The sequence below is a fragment of the Mobula hypostoma genome, chromosome 25, assembly GCF_963921235.1.
Source record: "Mobula hypostoma chromosome 25, sMobHyp1.1, whole genome shotgun sequence".
Lineage (NCBI taxonomy): Eukaryota > Metazoa > Chordata > Chondrichthyes > Myliobatiformes > Myliobatidae > Mobula > Mobula hypostoma.
The window spans coordinates 28,771,595-28,789,452 of record NC_086121.1 but is presented as its reverse complement, the minus strand read 5'-3'; the positions used below and the strand labels follow the sequence as shown (position 1 = coordinate 28,789,452).

The 17,858-nt window shown below is 42.6% G+C and overlaps 1 protein-coding gene across 1 annotated transcript in view; it reads left to right on the top strand.

Annotated features, from left to right (window-relative positions):
- Positions 1 to 574: 574 nt before the first annotated feature.
- Positions 575 to 17,858, top strand: part of igsf21a (immunoglobin superfamily, member 21a) — a 433,141-nt gene continuing 415,857 nt past the window's right edge. The window contains exon 1 of the mRNA XM_063032904.1: positions 575 to 1,549. Within this exon, the coding sequence (XP_062888974.1) occupies positions 1,486 to 1,549 (64 nt within the window). The 5' untranslated portion in view covers positions 575 to 1,485. The remainder of the gene's footprint in view (positions 1,550 to 17,858) is intronic.

Here is a 17,858-nt window from a genome sequence, read left to right as displayed (position 1 = left end):
CTTTCTTTTATCCACGCCGCCATTACGTCCCAACCGTGTCACAAGTTGAATGCGCTTGGAATCGTGGTGTGTGTGTTGGCGGAGAACTGTTACACCCGAGGTACTTGGCTGTGTGGAGAAAGTGGTATTACTCCAAGCTGAGGCACTGTTCTCAATCGGCCCAGCTCAAGATGTACAGTGCCAGGCTCCAGATGCGGCGCCCGAGTCGCCCCTGAGGAGCTGAGAATGGTTGATGGAGGCGGTCTCGTCCCACATCTCCCCTCATCCATCCACCCCTCTCCTCCGTTCCCCTCCCCTCCTCTCCCCCTCCACCCTTTCTTGACAACCCGCCTCCTGGTTAATTGTTGAGGGCCGGCCAGTCTCATCCCTCTTCCCTGTTCTAACCTGGTTGGTTACGGCACCTCGCAGACTCCCCTGAGTACAAATGGGGAATCCTGGAGTGCTTCAATTTTTAATGAGTTGAGGAGGGACCACTTGGCCACCAGCAACCTAACCTCTAGCCATGTCTAACGGCAGGAAGAGTTACCCGCCCCAAAGGCGTTCTTGGCAGGGTGTGGAAGTGGGAGGAAAAAACTCAACCAGCACCTCCATATTAACGCGGTTTGGGGTTGGCGGCGATGGCACTCACAGTTGAATAGCCTACTGAAGCTCGGGAATAAAGACTTGAGAAGTTATACAGGAGGGAAAAGGCAACTGTTTTCCGTATAGGAAATCACCTTAAAAACAGAGAATGAAAACGGAAATCGTAATGTCACGAAATGCTAATTCTGTGGTTTTAATCAGTCTCAAGATCATTTGAATTTCTGCAACATTTCATCTACTCTCACTTTTAAAAACATTGGAGGTGCTGGATAGATGAAATCCTTCAACTGATGATTAGATTTTACTTAATTTGCCCAGCGAGGTTAAAATGAACGGTGAAAGTTTACAATTTCTCAAAGGGTGATGTTGACGAGATTGAAGAATTATCTTTTGATACCACAAGTGGCGGAGTAAGAGTTAACCTTCCCAGGAGAAGACTGTGTGCGTGTCAGAGACAGAGGGAGAGAAATCTCCAGCCCTGGTAAATCGGCTTAAAAGCCAGAAATAGTGAACCGTTGCTATACGGGATCCGGAGCAAGGATTTAAACACATCTACAGTGTTGAAAATCGAGTCAGAGAGGGTAAGGGCTGAGTGGGAGAGGTTTCATCAAAATCCCTGTATCAGTGCTACCCCCGTCGAGCTGGGCAAACGGAATAGAATTCTCATCTTGGGCATCCCAACGAAGTGTATTGGAACCAAATTATTAATATTTTTAAAGAAAAAGAAAAACAATCTCTGAAACTCTGTCAACTTGGCTGGATCTGAATGTTTGAGTCAGGATAAATTTTGGGGTCAGTGTGTCGGTGTTGGCTCGCTGGATAATGAGGATCACCCGGCGCTGTTTGCTGGATGGAGCTCGTCACCCGGCGCCTTCTGAAGCCTGACTTTGAAAGTGACCAAAAATGAACAGGAAAAACCTCTACCAGCGCCTTTTCCTCCTGTTCTATCTGGCGGACCTTGCTCTCGGTAAGTCGGAGGGATGAAAATTCCTGTACTATTAAGGCAGAAGGGGTAAAGTGTTTTACGAGCGAAACAGCGGTATCTGCTGAAAGAATGGCCGTTTTAACATCAAGATCATTATAGACATACATTATCAATTTATATGGACAAACTAACTCCCACCTATTTGCTGTTCATCTCATGCCTCATTTATCTGTACGGTGTGTAGGTTCCTCGGATCCCGTATTATCTGTGCTTGATAGATTCAATTGCTCTAATAAGGCTTTTCACACATTTTAGCCGCAAATTATTATGCAACGGCGTCTTTTTAAAGTCCTCACATATTTTGTGTTTTAAAAAAAATACACGCGTTTAATTCGACTCGTCATCAAAATTTGAAATAAAATGGGGTGGCTTTAAAAAGGCGCGATCCCGGTCCATGAAAATCTGTGAAAATGCGAGCTTTTCGTGACGGTGGTTCTCTATAACATGGGACAGTCTTCAACTTTCCACCGTTTCCAAGTCTCCTGGGGTAATAATGACGCTCAGCCCTGTGACCGTTCTGCTAATTCGCTACCTACACTTGGGGTGCATTCTTTGTATTTGAACTTTACTTTGCTTCTACTGATCCGGATCGCGCCAAGTGCCAGAGCTGGCTGTTGAGTGAGTTGCCCACTTCACAAGGAGTCGAATGGCCGGGCTGGTGGCATTCATGAGTTGTAAAGTGCCGGTCTCAAATCGAGCGATTTAAGCACTAAGATCCAGGCTAGCAGTCTCTGAAGCAATGTTGTGGCAGGGTTTCTTTACGGGAAAGGTTGGAGAAGGGTGTACCCATCTACTCTTTCATAAACTTTTCCAAAGGCAAGGAAGTTATTGCCAGAGTCCATACCAGTGGGTACCATCACCAAAAGGTCACCATACCTAAAGAACAGATTGTCAAATCTTTATTAAATTGCTATTTGTGGGAGCTTGCTGTGCTGTTAGTTGCTGTTGTGAGGTAGGCAACGTTAGTGACAACTGATAGTGTGATTAAGTAATTGGAACAGCATGACTTAGGATGAAAATGTTGAGGTGATTTATTTCAGTCAATCAAATATATTTTAGCATTAAAAATACCAGCAGTTCCTGCCTCACAGGAAATGGAATAAGTCATCCAGAGGTCGTGGAAGATGCCAAATAAATGCAAATCTCTATTGCTTTATGCATTACATCAAGGAAACAGACTGCCCTTGAAAGTGAGTCCTCCACTACCGAGGAAGATGAGAAGAATGAGTGGCCTGAGTTTTTGCAGGTGTTAGTAATGTTCCCACCCGACTCTAATATTGTCTCCACCCATTCAGTGTTCAGGATGGGGAAATGGGTATCATGGATTTTGCTGCATTTATTTGGAAGTGATAGCTCAGTCATAACTTTTCCTCCTGGAAGCACCTACAAGCCACTCTGAGTCATCATTTGATTGATACTGAGGAGAAACACCAGACCACTGTTCGGTGTCCAGCAGCCTAGGTAAAACACCAAGTTCACTAACTGAGGCATACTGCAAACTCCAGTTAACATGGTTCCATTGTACTAGTATGTTTATCACAATTATACTGTCAGTATTGGCTCAGTGGGTACCATTCCAATTATAAGAACTCATAAATTAGACATATATTACAGTGCAAATATTATGGAAGTGCTCTGTTATTATATATCCTGTCATTTAGATGATATTTTATACTAAAGCTTTGTTTAATTAACTCATACTTCTTTGTGGGATCATGCTGTTTCTCCCCATCTTAGAATAAGGGTCTATAGTTCAAAAGTAGTTTACTGAAGCTTTCTCTCGACTCTCCATAACCTCTAGGCTTAGAATTCATTCAGCTAACCTGTGCCCAATGAACCTGAATGATGTGTTCGATCAGAACATGTACCAAATATGTCAGTCTGGGTGTCTGTTAGAGTCATACATAGAGTTGGACAGTGCAGACACAGGCCATTCAGCCCATCATGTCTGTGCCAAACGTCTTGCCCATCGACACTAATCCCATTTGCCTACATTAGGTCAGTATCATTCAATGCTTTGCTTGCTTAAGTGCCTGAAAAGTCTTTTAAATGTAGTGATTGTATTTGATTCCATCATATTCTCAGGAAGCATTGTACAAATGTCAGCCAATCTCTGTGTCATAAAATAGCTTTCCCCTCAAATCCCCTTGAAAACTCCTTCCTCTTTAACTTTTGTCCTCTTGTTTTTGACAATCATATCTTGGGAAAATGATTCTGATCATCCGCTCTGAATATAAGAATTATATACCTCTGTCAGGTCACCCTTCAGCCTCAGTTGCTCCAGGGAAAACAAAAACAGCCTACTCAATCTCTCCTATAACTAACGTCCTCCAATCCAAGTAAAGTCTTGGTGAACTTCCTCTGTACTTTTTCCAGTGCAATTATATCCAAGTGCAGTTTCGTCAGAGCTTTGTAAAGTTGCAACATAACATCCTAATTTTATTCTTCTTCACCTCCTGATCTACCTGTGTAGCATGTTCAATGAACACCATTGTCCTGTTCATCACCATTCCTTGGCACTCTAACATTACTCTTTATGATATTTGTGCTTCTCCTGTTTGACTTCCCAGAATACATCACCTTGTAGTTGTTGGGATAAAATTCCATCTGTCAACATTCCGCCCAATTTTCCATTTGATTTATGTCCTCTTATCACCTTAGACAACTTTCTTCATTAGCCACATTGCTACAAACTTTGGATCATCTGCAAACTTACTAATCATGCTCATTAATATTTGTCACAAAGTACAAGTGTCCCCGCAGTACATCACTAGTCACAAATATCTGATCAGAAAAATGTCCTTTCACTACTGGCCTCTGCCTACTAATCAACAAAACAATTTTGGATCCAGATTGTCTGCTCACTTTGCGTTCATATTCCTTAACCTCCTGGACCAGCCTGCCTTGTTAAATGCCATATTAAAGTCCATTTAACCAAAGTTGACCATCCTGCCTTCATCGATCTTCTTCGTTAACCTCTTCAATCAATTCAATTACATTAGTGAGACAGGATTTCCCTTGCACAAAGCCATTCTATCTTTGATTTGTCATTGCCTTCCCAAATGTACATAAATTCTATGCTTTGGTGTACATCCCTGATGTAAAACTCGCTGGCCTGCAGTTACCTGGCTTAATTCCGCTGCCTTCCTTAAAAAAAAAAATCACCAACCGTCCTCCTGTTTTCTGGTACCTCATCTGTAGCCAACAATGAGCATAAGACATTGGAGCAGAATTAGGCTACTTGGCCCATTGAATCTGCTCCACCATTCAAGCATAGCCCAATTATTATCTCTCTCAACTCCGTTTGCCTACCTTCTCCCGACAACCTTTGATGTCCTTACTATTCAAGAAGCTATCAACCGCCATTTTAAATATAGACAATGATTTGGCCTGCATAGCCATCTGAAGTGAAGTCTTTCTACTCTTGAGGCTGTACTGTCTGGTCCTATACTCCCTTGCTATGGGAAACATCCTCTCCGCATCTCCCTATCTAGGCTGTACAATATTTGACAGATTTCAATGAGATCCCCCTTCATTCTTCTAAACTCCAGCGAGCACAGGCCCAGAGCCTTATACATTAAACATTCCTTATACGTTAACCCTTTCATTCCTGGGATCATTGTCATGAGCCTCCTCTGGACCCTCATCAATGCCAAAATCTGTCAGGGCCACAGTGGTCTTCTCTCTTGTTTCCAGTGGCAACATGGGACAGATCTTAGCTGGGCCTAGCCATTTACTAAGGTTTATTAGCCCATGATATTTGACACTTCCTTCTTAATACTGACCTGCTCCAGATTATTCATGAACCTCTCCCCCATCTGCTACTGAACTCACTATCAACCATGTCCTTTTCCTTGGTGAGGACAGGTGAGAAGTGTTTAAGAACTGATGCATGTAGCCTGGCTCTACATATAGCTGCTCTTTTCCCGGCTATCCCCCTGCTCCTGCTGCACTTGATATTGCGATAGAACTTTAGGTTTTGAGCAGGTCATTCCTGCGTGTTTAGCATAGTTCAGGATGATGTGATTTCTGTTGTGCTGTGTGCCCTCTGCTTTTGATCAATAGCAATGTCTGATTAGCAAAGCAAGGCTTTAGCCTTCGCTGCACACATCTTTGGGTTGGGTCGAATACGTGAAATTTTATAAGTGCTTGGATTGAGTTTCTCTTGCCTGTGGTCAGGTTTTGAATCTTTTCATGAGCAGACCTCTCGCTATTCAAAGCCTGCTGCATGTGTCCTAGCTCACCAGTCTTACTGATCTGTCCTGTTAATCATTAGGCAGTGTGTTGCGTTTTACATTCTGAGCATGGTCTTCAAATCCTTCCATGTTTTTGTCCCTACCTGTCTTTGTAACCACACACAGCCCCGTAACCCTTTGAGATGACCTCTTCCTCCTGTGCTGACCTCTTGTATATCCTCAGTTTAACTGACTGTACTATCAACTCCTGGGCCTGCAGGGGCTCTCGAATTCCTTTCCCAAACCTCTTCACCTTATTGTTTCTCTTTCACCCTTCTTGAAATAATCTTCTGGTGAGCTACAATAATTTCTTTTTATGACTTGGCATTGACATTAACCTAATAACACTCCTATAAAATGTATGGTACAGTTTACTACGTTGAAGGTGCTATATAATTGCACATAGCTGCCGTTGTTTCAAGAAGAGCACCCTCTCCTGTTCTGGTGCAGCAGTGCCATTTCTGCACCAGTCGGTTTGCTCAAGCACTGTCGACTCGTACCCATTCTGATTTGATCTGCCCCAGCGGAGCCCACTGAAGCCTCTGACTAACCAAAGATCATAGTACCATAAACTACTTGTAGGAGAGGATGCCCTGCTATCTCAGTCAGAATCAGGTACCTGACAATTGTCTTCAATATAGAGCTTCAGATACATCGCCTGTTGAAACAATTTTGATTGTTCTGTGATGTGAAGAATTCCCATTTTAGTGATGTTAGGGAATATAAGAACAATTCAACATTTCAGAAGCAGTAATATTTTTATAATGTCATCAACTAGATATGGGAACAAACAATGAATGAAACTCACATCTTAAACTACAGCAATGCTTCGCTTTATTTATTCCTTCTGCTTTAAATAACTTTTCTTTTGATATCCTGTTTTTCTTCTGTGTATCGGGTACAGATTACGTTTTGCTCTCCCAACCTCTCAGTAACATGATCTCTTTTTAAGGACAGAACTGATGTCACAGGCTTCATCAAGAAGATTGACAGCTTGTATGTCCTTTAAACTTTAATTTAAATTTTATTTATTTAGAGATGGTAGCAGGCCCTTTGGCTCAATGAGCCTGTGCTGCCCAATTAAACCCATGTGACCAATTAACCTAGTAACCTGTGCAGCTTTGGACTGTGCAGGAAACCATGGCACCCGGGGAAACGCATGCAGTCCTGGGGAGAATGCACAAACTCCTTTCAGACTTTGGCGGAATTGAACTCAGGTTGTTGGTTCATTAATAGTGTGATACCAACCACTATGCATCCCTTTTGTTTTAAGGGAAAATACATGAGTGGTATTATTATAATTTTTGTAGCTGCCTGTGACAGTTGTTAATCGGATGTTGCCCATGATGTGTCTCATAACAAGGATACCTGGGTTCAGAAATAGGAAACTATGGATTGCTGAGTTCCAGAGAACAATCCCGTTACTCCCATACTCCTCTCCCTTTTTTCCTGTACTCCTGCAACATGTCCTCTCTCACACGTACCCACCAATTCATCTCTGTTTCTTTTTTCCCCGTTAACCAACGTTCAGGGACAATGTAGCGGGCAAATAACCTATAGGTTTGGGATGTGGGCAGAGACCGGAGCTCCTGGAGGAAACCCACACAGAGAGAATATGCAAACTCCTTACTGACGACAACCAAGTCAGGACTGAATCTTGAGGGCAAGGTGGCGAGTCCCTGTTTCTCTTCTGCAGAAGTGCAGTGTACAGGACACTTCTGGTACAGGGAGTGGTGCTGGACCACAGAAAAGGAAAGTGATTCTTGCTGTTCATAAAAAAGAGTTGTGCTGAAGGGCAAATTTTTAACACATTAACTCATTGCTACAGGATGGGTGAACCTGGTATGCTCCAGTCTCTCCTTGGAAGGGGACCAGTCATGTCTTCCTAGGGAGATACAACTTGGAAATGGGCCTTTCAGCCCATCAGCTCTGTGCTGACCATCAAACACCCATTTAGACGAATCCCAGCCAAACCCATTTTATTCATGTCGCATACTCCATTCTACTCTTCACCTGCACTAAGGGTAACTCGTAGCAGGCAATTAACCTACCAACTAGCACATCACTCAGAATGTGGAAGGAAAGCGAAGCACAGTGGAAAGCCCACATAGTAACAGGGAGAACGTGCAAACTCCACACCAACAGCACCTGAGGTAGAGATCGAACCCCTCCTATATATAATGAGGTAGCTCAAACAGTTATGCCACTGTGTCAGTCCAAACGTGGACAGCACTCTGCACCCTCACCTTCTTGGCTACAGAAGTGTCAAATCTCTGCCAGCAGAGGAGACAAATATGAATTTAAAGAGTCAGGTTAAACTTGTCGCTTTTAAGTTGGAAGCTTCTGCTGACCAGAAATGCTGTTTGCAGTTCTAATCTGCTGACTTAGTGAGCAGATGTTTCTACCAGCAACCCCTATCACCTTCTTTGGTCCTGGGCCTAGAGAGAGAATTTTTCTTTAAAGGAGGATTTCAACTGCTGATGTTTCTGGCTTTTCCTCTTTGCTTTCGGGCAGTGAAGGATTAGCTTCTATTAAAACATCTCAGAGAACAGCGAACAGATATGGTTTGTCAGGGCATGAAGTCAGTCAGAACAGAAAGAGTAGCAACACATCTTTGCAATATTTATACCTCAGTGCAGTATGTGGCTAAAGCTGTGATTTTCCCCTTTGTTGCCAAAATATTTTGTACTTGTAATAGAGGAGGAAATAAAAGACTTTCTCACATTTACTCCTGATGGTGTATATATGGTGACATATAGGCACTTCGATAATAAACTTACCTTGAAGTTTTGAACTTTGTTGCCCACTTATAAGGGCAGTGGTGGTTCCTGGACACTTGCCTAAAAGGGAAAACCAATGGGTGCCACCATGCCTTCATGTTTGAATTGAGGAAATTGTAGAAATTATTAACTTGGCATTCCAGCATTTGAAACTTTAATTGTAAGACTTTGAGAATGAAGTTTCCTCCCTACCACAGGGCTAGGTGGGAAACTGTATTCCTGGTGTGTTATGCCCAAAATATACTCAATGGCCACTTTAATAGGTTCTCTTATACACCTGCTCATTAATGCAAATATTTACTCAGCCAATCATGTGGCAGCAACTCAATGAATAAAAGCATGCTGACATGACCATGTGGTTCAATTGTTGTTCAGACCAAATGTCAGATCGAAGTGACTTTGACCATGGAATGATTATTGCACCAGACAAGGTGGTTTGAGTATCGCAGAAACTGCTGACAGAGAATGGTGCAAAAAGCAAAAAAACATCCAGTGAGCGGCAGTTCTGTGGACAAAAATGCCTTGAAAATGAGAGAGGTTTGAGGAGAATGGCCAGACTGTTTCAAGCTGACAGGAAAGTGACAGTAACTCGAATAACCATGCGTTACAACAGTGGTTTGCAGAAGAGGATTTCTGAATGCACAACATGTCGAACCTTGGAGTCATGGGCTCCAGCAGCAGAAGACCATGAGCATGCACTCAGTGGGCACTTTATTATGTATAGGAGGTACACAGAGTGTAGTCGGGCACTATGCTTATTTGCTGCCTCAGTGCTCCGAGAACCCAGGTTTAAGCTTGACCTTTGATGCTGTGTATGCAGTTTACATGTTCTCTCTGTGACCCTGTAAGCTTTCCCTCATGCTCCAGTTTGTTCCCACATCCCGAACTTTGTGCTGGTTGGAAGGCTAATTGGCTGCCGTAAATCACCCCCAAATGTAGGTGGGTAATGGGAGACAGAATGGGTTGCAAGGGAATGGGATTAGTGTGAGCCAGTAGCTTCTCAACAGGCTGGAAGGTCTTGCTATGTGTCATGCGAAGCCTATAACAATGCGGTTGCAGGCAGAAATCTATGGCAACTCCTCGCTCTTGCACAACTCCAGGCCAAGCTGACCTCAACCAAGCAAAAACTGCAAATCACCACTGGCTGTTCAGCGTGATTCATTGCCAACAGAGGGTGTTTTCATTCAGATAAGTGAGAAAAATGGAGAGCTCGGTTAGCTTGGCAAATTTCATTCCATGTGTTCACCGTCTCTTAGAGTCCTTCAGATTACCCAATACGTGCAGTAATATGTACACCATAGCAGCCGCAATTATAGCACATCAATATTTCACAGAACATGAGTTTCATCTCTTACCATGGGGCTCCGGGAATTTTAAAAATGTGGAATATTAAATATTGCTATGGGCATGATATGTATTAAAAATCCCAACTAGTTCACTGACATCCTTATGGAGAGGAAATCTGAGACCTTTAGCCAACTAAGGCAATACATTTGACTCTTAAATGACCGATAAGCTGCACAGGTGTATCAAACAGCAGTGAAGACATGCTTCTTTATAACACAGCAGCAGCACAGCAAGAAGCCCACCATTCCCCATTCACGCGGTTTGACGGAGGTAATAAATGGCAGGCCTGCTATTTTTGTTTAAACTCCTCTATTGTTTACTTACTCCTTCCCTGCAGGTGCGTCAGGCTCCACATTTTCAACTTGTTTGGAAGCTATTTCCTTAGATTGTCCATTTTTTATGAATAACTGTGTAAATGTTTATCATAAATTGATACCTGCGTTTAAAGAAAGATTTGGTTCCTTAGAAGCATTGCTGTCCATCTAGGAACACCAGACAAGATGCTGGAGGAACTCCACAGGTCAAGTGGCATCTGTGGTGGGAAATAGACAGTAGAAATTTTGGGTTGACAGTCCTTCATCTAGACTCTCAGTCCAAATCTAAAAGAAGGATCTCAATCTGAAATGTCAATTGTCCATTTGCCTCCACCAATGCTGCCTCTAGCATCTGAGTTCCTCCAAGATTCGTTGCTCCAGATTCCAGAACTATAGTCTGTTGTATCCTCCTCTGAGTCCTTTTAGGAGCTCTGAGAAGAAACTTTGATTTTCCATATATCTTATGCCTGGTGTAAGGATTATGGGAATGTTGAGAGCTGTGGTAATGGAAGAAGCATTTACCCCACCTCTAACATTCAACTGGTTTGCATTCTGAGTGTGTAGTATTTAATCCCAAACACCAGAGACAGACCTTGAGATTTCTATCAGCATGCAACACACACAGATAAACAGAATTTTCATTTTCTTCATTTGGTGGGTTTGAGATCAGAGTCTGCTATTGAATAGGCAGGGTTTAAACTTCACCACATTGGGTAGTCAATTAAAAGGAGTTATTATCCACTCAGTCTGGGCTTCAATTCGCTTGTCAGAAATAAAAGGATGAGCGATAAGATCCTGCACGTCCATTCCCATCACAAGTAAGATTGGTCTAGGCACCATTTCAAATGCAACTACCTTGAGTAGAAAGATAACCATTAACTTTTAACTCACATAGGCTGTCAGTCCCCATCAGAAACAGACTTATTGGCCTGTTTGATTGATCCTGAACTCTGGTCCCAAGGATGAAAGATTGTGTTTGAACACAACAGGAACACATTGCGAGACGTTTTCAGTCATACGTGTTTCAATAAAGCAAACACTGGAGGTAAAAAAAAATAAAATGACACAACTATCCCCACCGCCCTCCCACCATTTCTAGAGCTTCACTTGCATAGGACAGGTTTAAAGAGAGTTTACAGAGATTAAAAGGCACTGTTTGAATACAGAGTCGGAGCAGTCTCTGCTTACACTGCCCTTTCATGCGGAAAACCTAAATGTAATGTAATTTCTATCAAACACAATTTAATTTCTATCAAACACTAACAACAAGCACATTTTTCCAAATATTTGGAATTAACAGATCCTATCAGTCAGAAGACAAATTATTTAGCAAAACACACTGAAATGTATAGAGGGTTTTATTAAATGTCATCAACATCCACTCTAATGATATGATGGTTTCCTTTTTGAAAGCAATTATGGCAACCAATAGGAATGCATTAATAGCAGTGAGGCGTTAAAGCAATATTTGGAGTAACAGTTGAGGGAGTAAGACTGCCTAATGCATTTGATTGTCTGCAAACAGTGCCAAGGGATTTTTAACATAAATGAAAATTTGCTGGGGCCGCAGTATAGCTCCTCATTGGAAGAACTGCACCATTGACAATGATGCATCTCTTTAATATTACACTGGTTTTAACCGAGATTATCTCTGCTAATTAATTTACTTGAAACCCAATTGTAAAACACAATTGAGACTCACCGTGCAGAAGAGAATCTATAAAAGTCCTCCGTGAGTGCATATGTTGAGGGCAGGGCACGCACAGTAATGTCAACTGAGTGAAATCATGTTGTTGTGTCACTTGAACACTTGAACAATTCCTTGAATGTCATTGGGCAATTAAAGTGAATCAACTGGTATAGTGAGGCTGACTTTAGTCTTAGCGAGGAGATCATGCTGACCTGTTTTACAGATATTTCAATCTATCAGTACAGGTACAGTACTGTGCAAAAATCTATATATAGCTAGGGTGCCTAAGTTCTTTGCACAGTATTTTAGTAATTTAATGTATGGCACTGTAGTGTTGCCACACACAAAAAAACGAATTTCATGACATGTGTGAGTGATGATACACCTGATTCTGATATGGGTCTCTGTTGTGGACTTGAGAGTGGGAAGGGGGCAGGGAGAGGGAAATCGTGGTGGGGAAAACGGGAAGTGAGAGGCGAGGGAGCAGAGGGCACCAGAAAGACGTTCTGTAATGATCAATAAATCTTTTGATTGAAATCAAATGAGCTTGCCTTGTATCTCGGGGCTGAGTGTGTCTGCACGCGTGCCATAGCACCCGTCCCCTGCTCCGCCCCGCGCATTCCCTCTGTGCCACCTGTTCCACACTCCCCCCACGGCACTCCACCCTCACCACTCCCAACATCCTTTGCTTCCACCAGATTTACGAACTCTCTCTCTTCTCCACGCTGACAAATAGAGAACTGTGCAAAAGTCTTTAGCACCCTAGATATACAGATTGAGCCCAGGACATTTCCATATTGCCATAGGTCCATCTTCACATAGCTTCTGCCATATTTTACTTTGCTCGTGAATCACTGCCAATAACCTTGGGGGTCCTGATTTCACATCTGGCACCCCCCTACCTCCCCCACCAGTTTGTTCTCATATTCCCATTCCTCCATTGCCAATACAACTGGTAGTGGATTGCAAGATCAGCTAATGATCGAGCAAACTGTTCACCTAATGTTAGTTATGGGCAAATATTGACAAGTATTGGCCAGACCATTGGGAGTAATACACCAGGTCTTCCTTTGCCTCATCCAAAAAAAAACCATGCTCCTTCAATTTTGCACTAATAGATTTTGTGTAGTCCCTGAGGTGAAAATTGAACCTCCAAACTTGTAACTGAGAGAAAAGAATGAGAGACATGTGAGTCATAGCTGATATTATGCAAGGGGTTTAATATTACCCATCACATCAAAACACTTGGATACCCAAGAGCACACCAGCACAAAGATCAATGTCTCTTTCATCTTCGCAAATATAATTTGCCATATATCTTTGTACATGGCATCCCTTTAAATCTGATCATCCTTTGCATTCATGAATCATGGGAGCTTTGTACAGCATTTACATTACAGACACACCAATCAGGAAGATGCCCCTAGCTGAGTTGGGGTTACCTCAGCTAAGGAAGAAGTGGACCAACCTTTACGGATTGAAAGAGTACACACAAAACACTACATATTCATTCAGCAGTTCTACCTCACGTATCCTTCGCTCTTACCCCTCCATCCCAGAAAAACAAGATGGGGCCATTCGTACCCTCTAGTTAGCTTCAGTGTTTTACAGTGCCTTCATTCCCAGCACAATTCTCCTGCTCTTATCCCATCCCTTTGACTCCTCCTGTATCCAGAAATCAATTGATCTTCGTTTTGAAAGGAGTAAATGCAAAACAACTGAACCTCTTGACCATGTCTGCATGCTTCTATGCATTGAGTTGCTGACTAATATTTGCATTAACACGATGATGTACAGGTGCACCTCATGAAGTGGCTGCTGAGTGTATGTTGTCAATGGGAAGACGTTCAGGAAAAGGAATCAGCCTGCAAAGTGTTTACAGATTCCTCTCCTCCCAAATTTTACTTAATGACTGGTACTTAGATTTGTTCTTCACTACTCTCCAAAGGCTAATTTCTGCTTTGACGTGGCATGACATCCCAGGCACAGCACTAGGTACTGATGGGCCATACTAGGGAGCCCCAGATGTCCTCAGACAACATAAATAGAATAGAAGCTCAACTTAGTGAGTTTCTGCCTTATTTCACTGACTTCTACGTCTCAGGCACAAACTTTTGCTCATAAAGAAAAATTAGAAGGGATGACAACACAAACAAATCTTTCTCTACCAATACTCTGTGCATTGCACTGAATTTAAAATGAATTGTATTCATTTACCATACACTGAAGATGATATTATAGATAATTCATAGACTACGAGGAAGCCCCAGCTCTCTGTCCAGCAGCTATTTTATGGAACTCTGTGACCTTCCAATATCTAGTTTATTTGAACAACATGACAGTCAGAGTTGGCTCTTACCAGACCCCCATCCAAATTTCTAGGTCAGGCGAAGGTGATAATTCATACATATTAAACAGCTCACATCATTCAATATTATTTTCTATGATATTGTCAATATGTGCAATGTAATCTGGCTCATGATATTTTTTTGAAATTGAAAAAATACCAAATGAATTTTCCTTCCTGATGCCAATAACTAGAAGTGTATTTGAATTTGTTCTAATTAGTCCATGGCCTCATTAATTAACTGTCATTCTACTGTAGTGCTCTTGTCTGGTGTGATTGCATTGTATTTTAATTTCACTTAACACAAACAAGCTTCTTGATTGATTTCTGGTTTCTGGATATTGTGCCATTGTTATAAGACTGGTACACTCCACTCTAGGTATCGCAAGTGACCTGCTGTTCTGGTTTCCTGTATTCCCACTGCATTAGGTCATATCAGTTCTTGCTTTATAGTTCAGCGATGCTTCCGGTTTAAGACAGTGCTGGTGAAGCACAGTGATGACTTGCTGGCAGAAGGCTAAATTATTAATTATTTAATGACTCTCACTTTTTCTCGAAAGCGATTGCTGCAGTCAATAGCCTGTAACCCCCGTATGGAACTGCCTGTACGGCCTGATGTTTTTACGGTGTGAACTGCAGTCCAGAAGGTGCAGGATGGCTGCAGCATGGTGCGTACAGTTGAAATCACGGCGGCTGACAGTGAGGAGTGAGCCAACGCCTGGCTGGGGCGTTGGAGCTGGTTCAAAGCGGCTGAACCGAGCCGAGGCACAGTTGAGGTTGGTGGGGGGCCTGGCCACAAGGGCATGTAGGAATGGCAAGGCCCAGTTCTGAGATCAAGGAATGACCTGCTGTTTGGCCAATTTGAGTACGGAGCTAGATTGAAAAGGCCGGGGTGCCTGGGCTGGAGGTCAGGGATAGGCCGGTGTTCAGCTTACTGCTCCACGAGGTTTACTCGACTCTGCACTGGACTGAGGCTGTGGTCTGCAACTAATGGACTCCTGGATTGGCTATGACTGCCTTTGTGGTTGTGGACTCATTTCCTTAAACTTCAGTTCTGAAAGTTATTTGCATACTTTTATTGTTTACACGGCGTACTTTTTCCGCACATTGGGTGTTCGACTGTTTTTGTTTAAAATTTTATTGGGCTTAGTTTAGTGGCTGCCGGTAAGGAGATGAATCTCCAGGTTGTATATAGTATGTATACCTTGACCATAAATGTGCTTTGAACTTTGAGCTTTTAGCATGATTATCGTTGTTCCTTATACATTCTCTCAGATCCAATCACCTCTTAAGCACTGCTTCTTCAGATGACATTTAGACCATGGCACATCATTGCTAAAACCATTTGGGCTGCATGTACAGCAATGTCCACATTTGTCTCAGCTCATCTGGTGTGAATATCTTCACTGTTTACTGTAGCTATTCCAATGTTCTGAATGCTGGTCTGCTCACTCACTCCACCCTCTATAAATATGGAAATTCCACACCTGTGCTGCCCAACTCCTAACCCATACACAGGTTGCCAGTAATGCAGAACTTTGATTTGATTTTAAAAAACTCTTATTTTCAAAACCTGCATCAATTTTCCCCATGTCTATAAACTCCTTCCGCTTGCCTTCAAAGTACCCAAGCTTCTCCAGTTCTGGTCCCTTTATCATCCTTGATGTTAATCACCCTTCCATTGATGCCACTGCCTTCAGATACTTAGGCTCTGACATTCCCTTCCTACATTTCCTTCTTCCTCTTTTTTCCTGTCCATAAGTATTTAAAACTAACTTTTAAACTACTCTTTTGCTTATCTACCCAAATGCTTTTGTACTGAAATCTATTTTATAAGGTTCTCTGCAATATTTTACTGGTTTAATGTCCTAAGCAAGTATGAGCTTTAATTAACACATCCAAACTGCTGGAGAAACTCAGAAGGTCAGATAACAGCTATGGAAAGGGATAAATAGTTGATGTTTCAGGTTGGGATACTTCATCAGGACTGACCCAGCCTGACCAGGTCTTGGCCCAAAACGTTGACTGTTTATTCCTTACCATGGATGCAGCCTGATCTGCTGAGTTCCTCCAGAATTTTTGTGTGTGTTACTATGGATTTCCAGAGTCGGCAGCATCCCTTGTGTTTATGAGCTGCTAATGTTGCTTTCCCCAAGTACTTTACAACATTTGTATTTTGGCCTAGGGTCCTTCATCCCATTTGCCAATGCAAAATCACACTGTTAAAAGGTTGATAATATGGTACTGCAGGTTTGTCTTCCTGCCTTCACTATTCCTTTCTTAGTGCTCTTGTCAAAATGCCAAAAGTCTTCCTCTAACAACAGGAATGCTGCAGATGCTGGAAATTCAAGCAACACACATCAAAGTTGCTGGTGAACGCAGCAGGCCGGGCAGCATCTCTAGGAAGAGGTGCAGTCGACGTTTCAGGCCGAGACCCTTCGTCAGGACTGACTGAAGGAAGAGTGAGCAAGGGATTTGAAAGTTGGAGGGGGAGGGGGAGATCCAAAATGATAGGAGAAGACAGGAGCGGGAGGGATGGAGCCAAGAGCTGGACAGGTGATAGGCAAAAGGGATACGAGAGGATCATGGGACAGGAGGTCCGGGAAGAAAGATGGGGGGGGGGGGACCCAGAGGATGGGCAAAGGGTATATTCAGAGGGACAGAGGGAGAAAAAGGAGAGTGAGAGAAAGAATGTGTGTATAAAAATAAGTAACAGATGGGGTACGAGGGGGAGGTGGGGCCTTAGCGGAAGTTAGAGAAGTCGATGTTCATGCCATCAGGTTGGAGGCTACCCAGACGGAATATAAGGTGTTGTTCCTCCAACCTGAGTGTGGCTTCATCTTTACAGTAGAGGAGGCCGTGGATGGACATGTCAGAATGGGAATGGGATGTGGAATTAAAATGTGTGGCTTCCTCTGCCCGGCTCAAGTGGCTACATTTGATTGAAGTTGAAATGGCAAATGTTGATGGGTATGTTAACCAAGCCTAACCCCATTTTGTGATGATGTCTACACACAGTCAAAGTTCAAAGTAAATTTATTATCAAAGTACAAATATGTCACCTTATATAAACTGATGATTCACTTTCTTGCAGGCATACTCAATAAATCCTAAATAGAATCATAACCAAAATATAATCAATGAAAGACCACGCCAACTTGGGTGTTCAACCAGTGCGCAAAAGACAGCAAATTGTGCAAATGTAAAAAGAAAGAAATAATAATAATAAATAAGAAATAAACATTGAGAAATACTGAAACTAAGTGCTGGGTGGTGATCAGGAATGGAAAGATTGGTCTTTAATCCAGCGCAGAATTTATTCAAATTCATGGAAATACCAACAAAAAATGGCAGGAGCAGCACTCTATCAAAACCTGGACTGCTGTGTCTAATGACAACTGCTCTCCCTACTAATCTGAATGACATCAAGCTTAGTCAATATTATCCCATCCATGGTGCATTGAAAATATTACTGGGCCATTGACTCTATTTTCGTTAGCTTCTGCGCAATGTTATTATGGCAGAATGCATTAATCAGTGCTCTCAATTTCTCCATAAGGTGACTCTATCCAAATGTA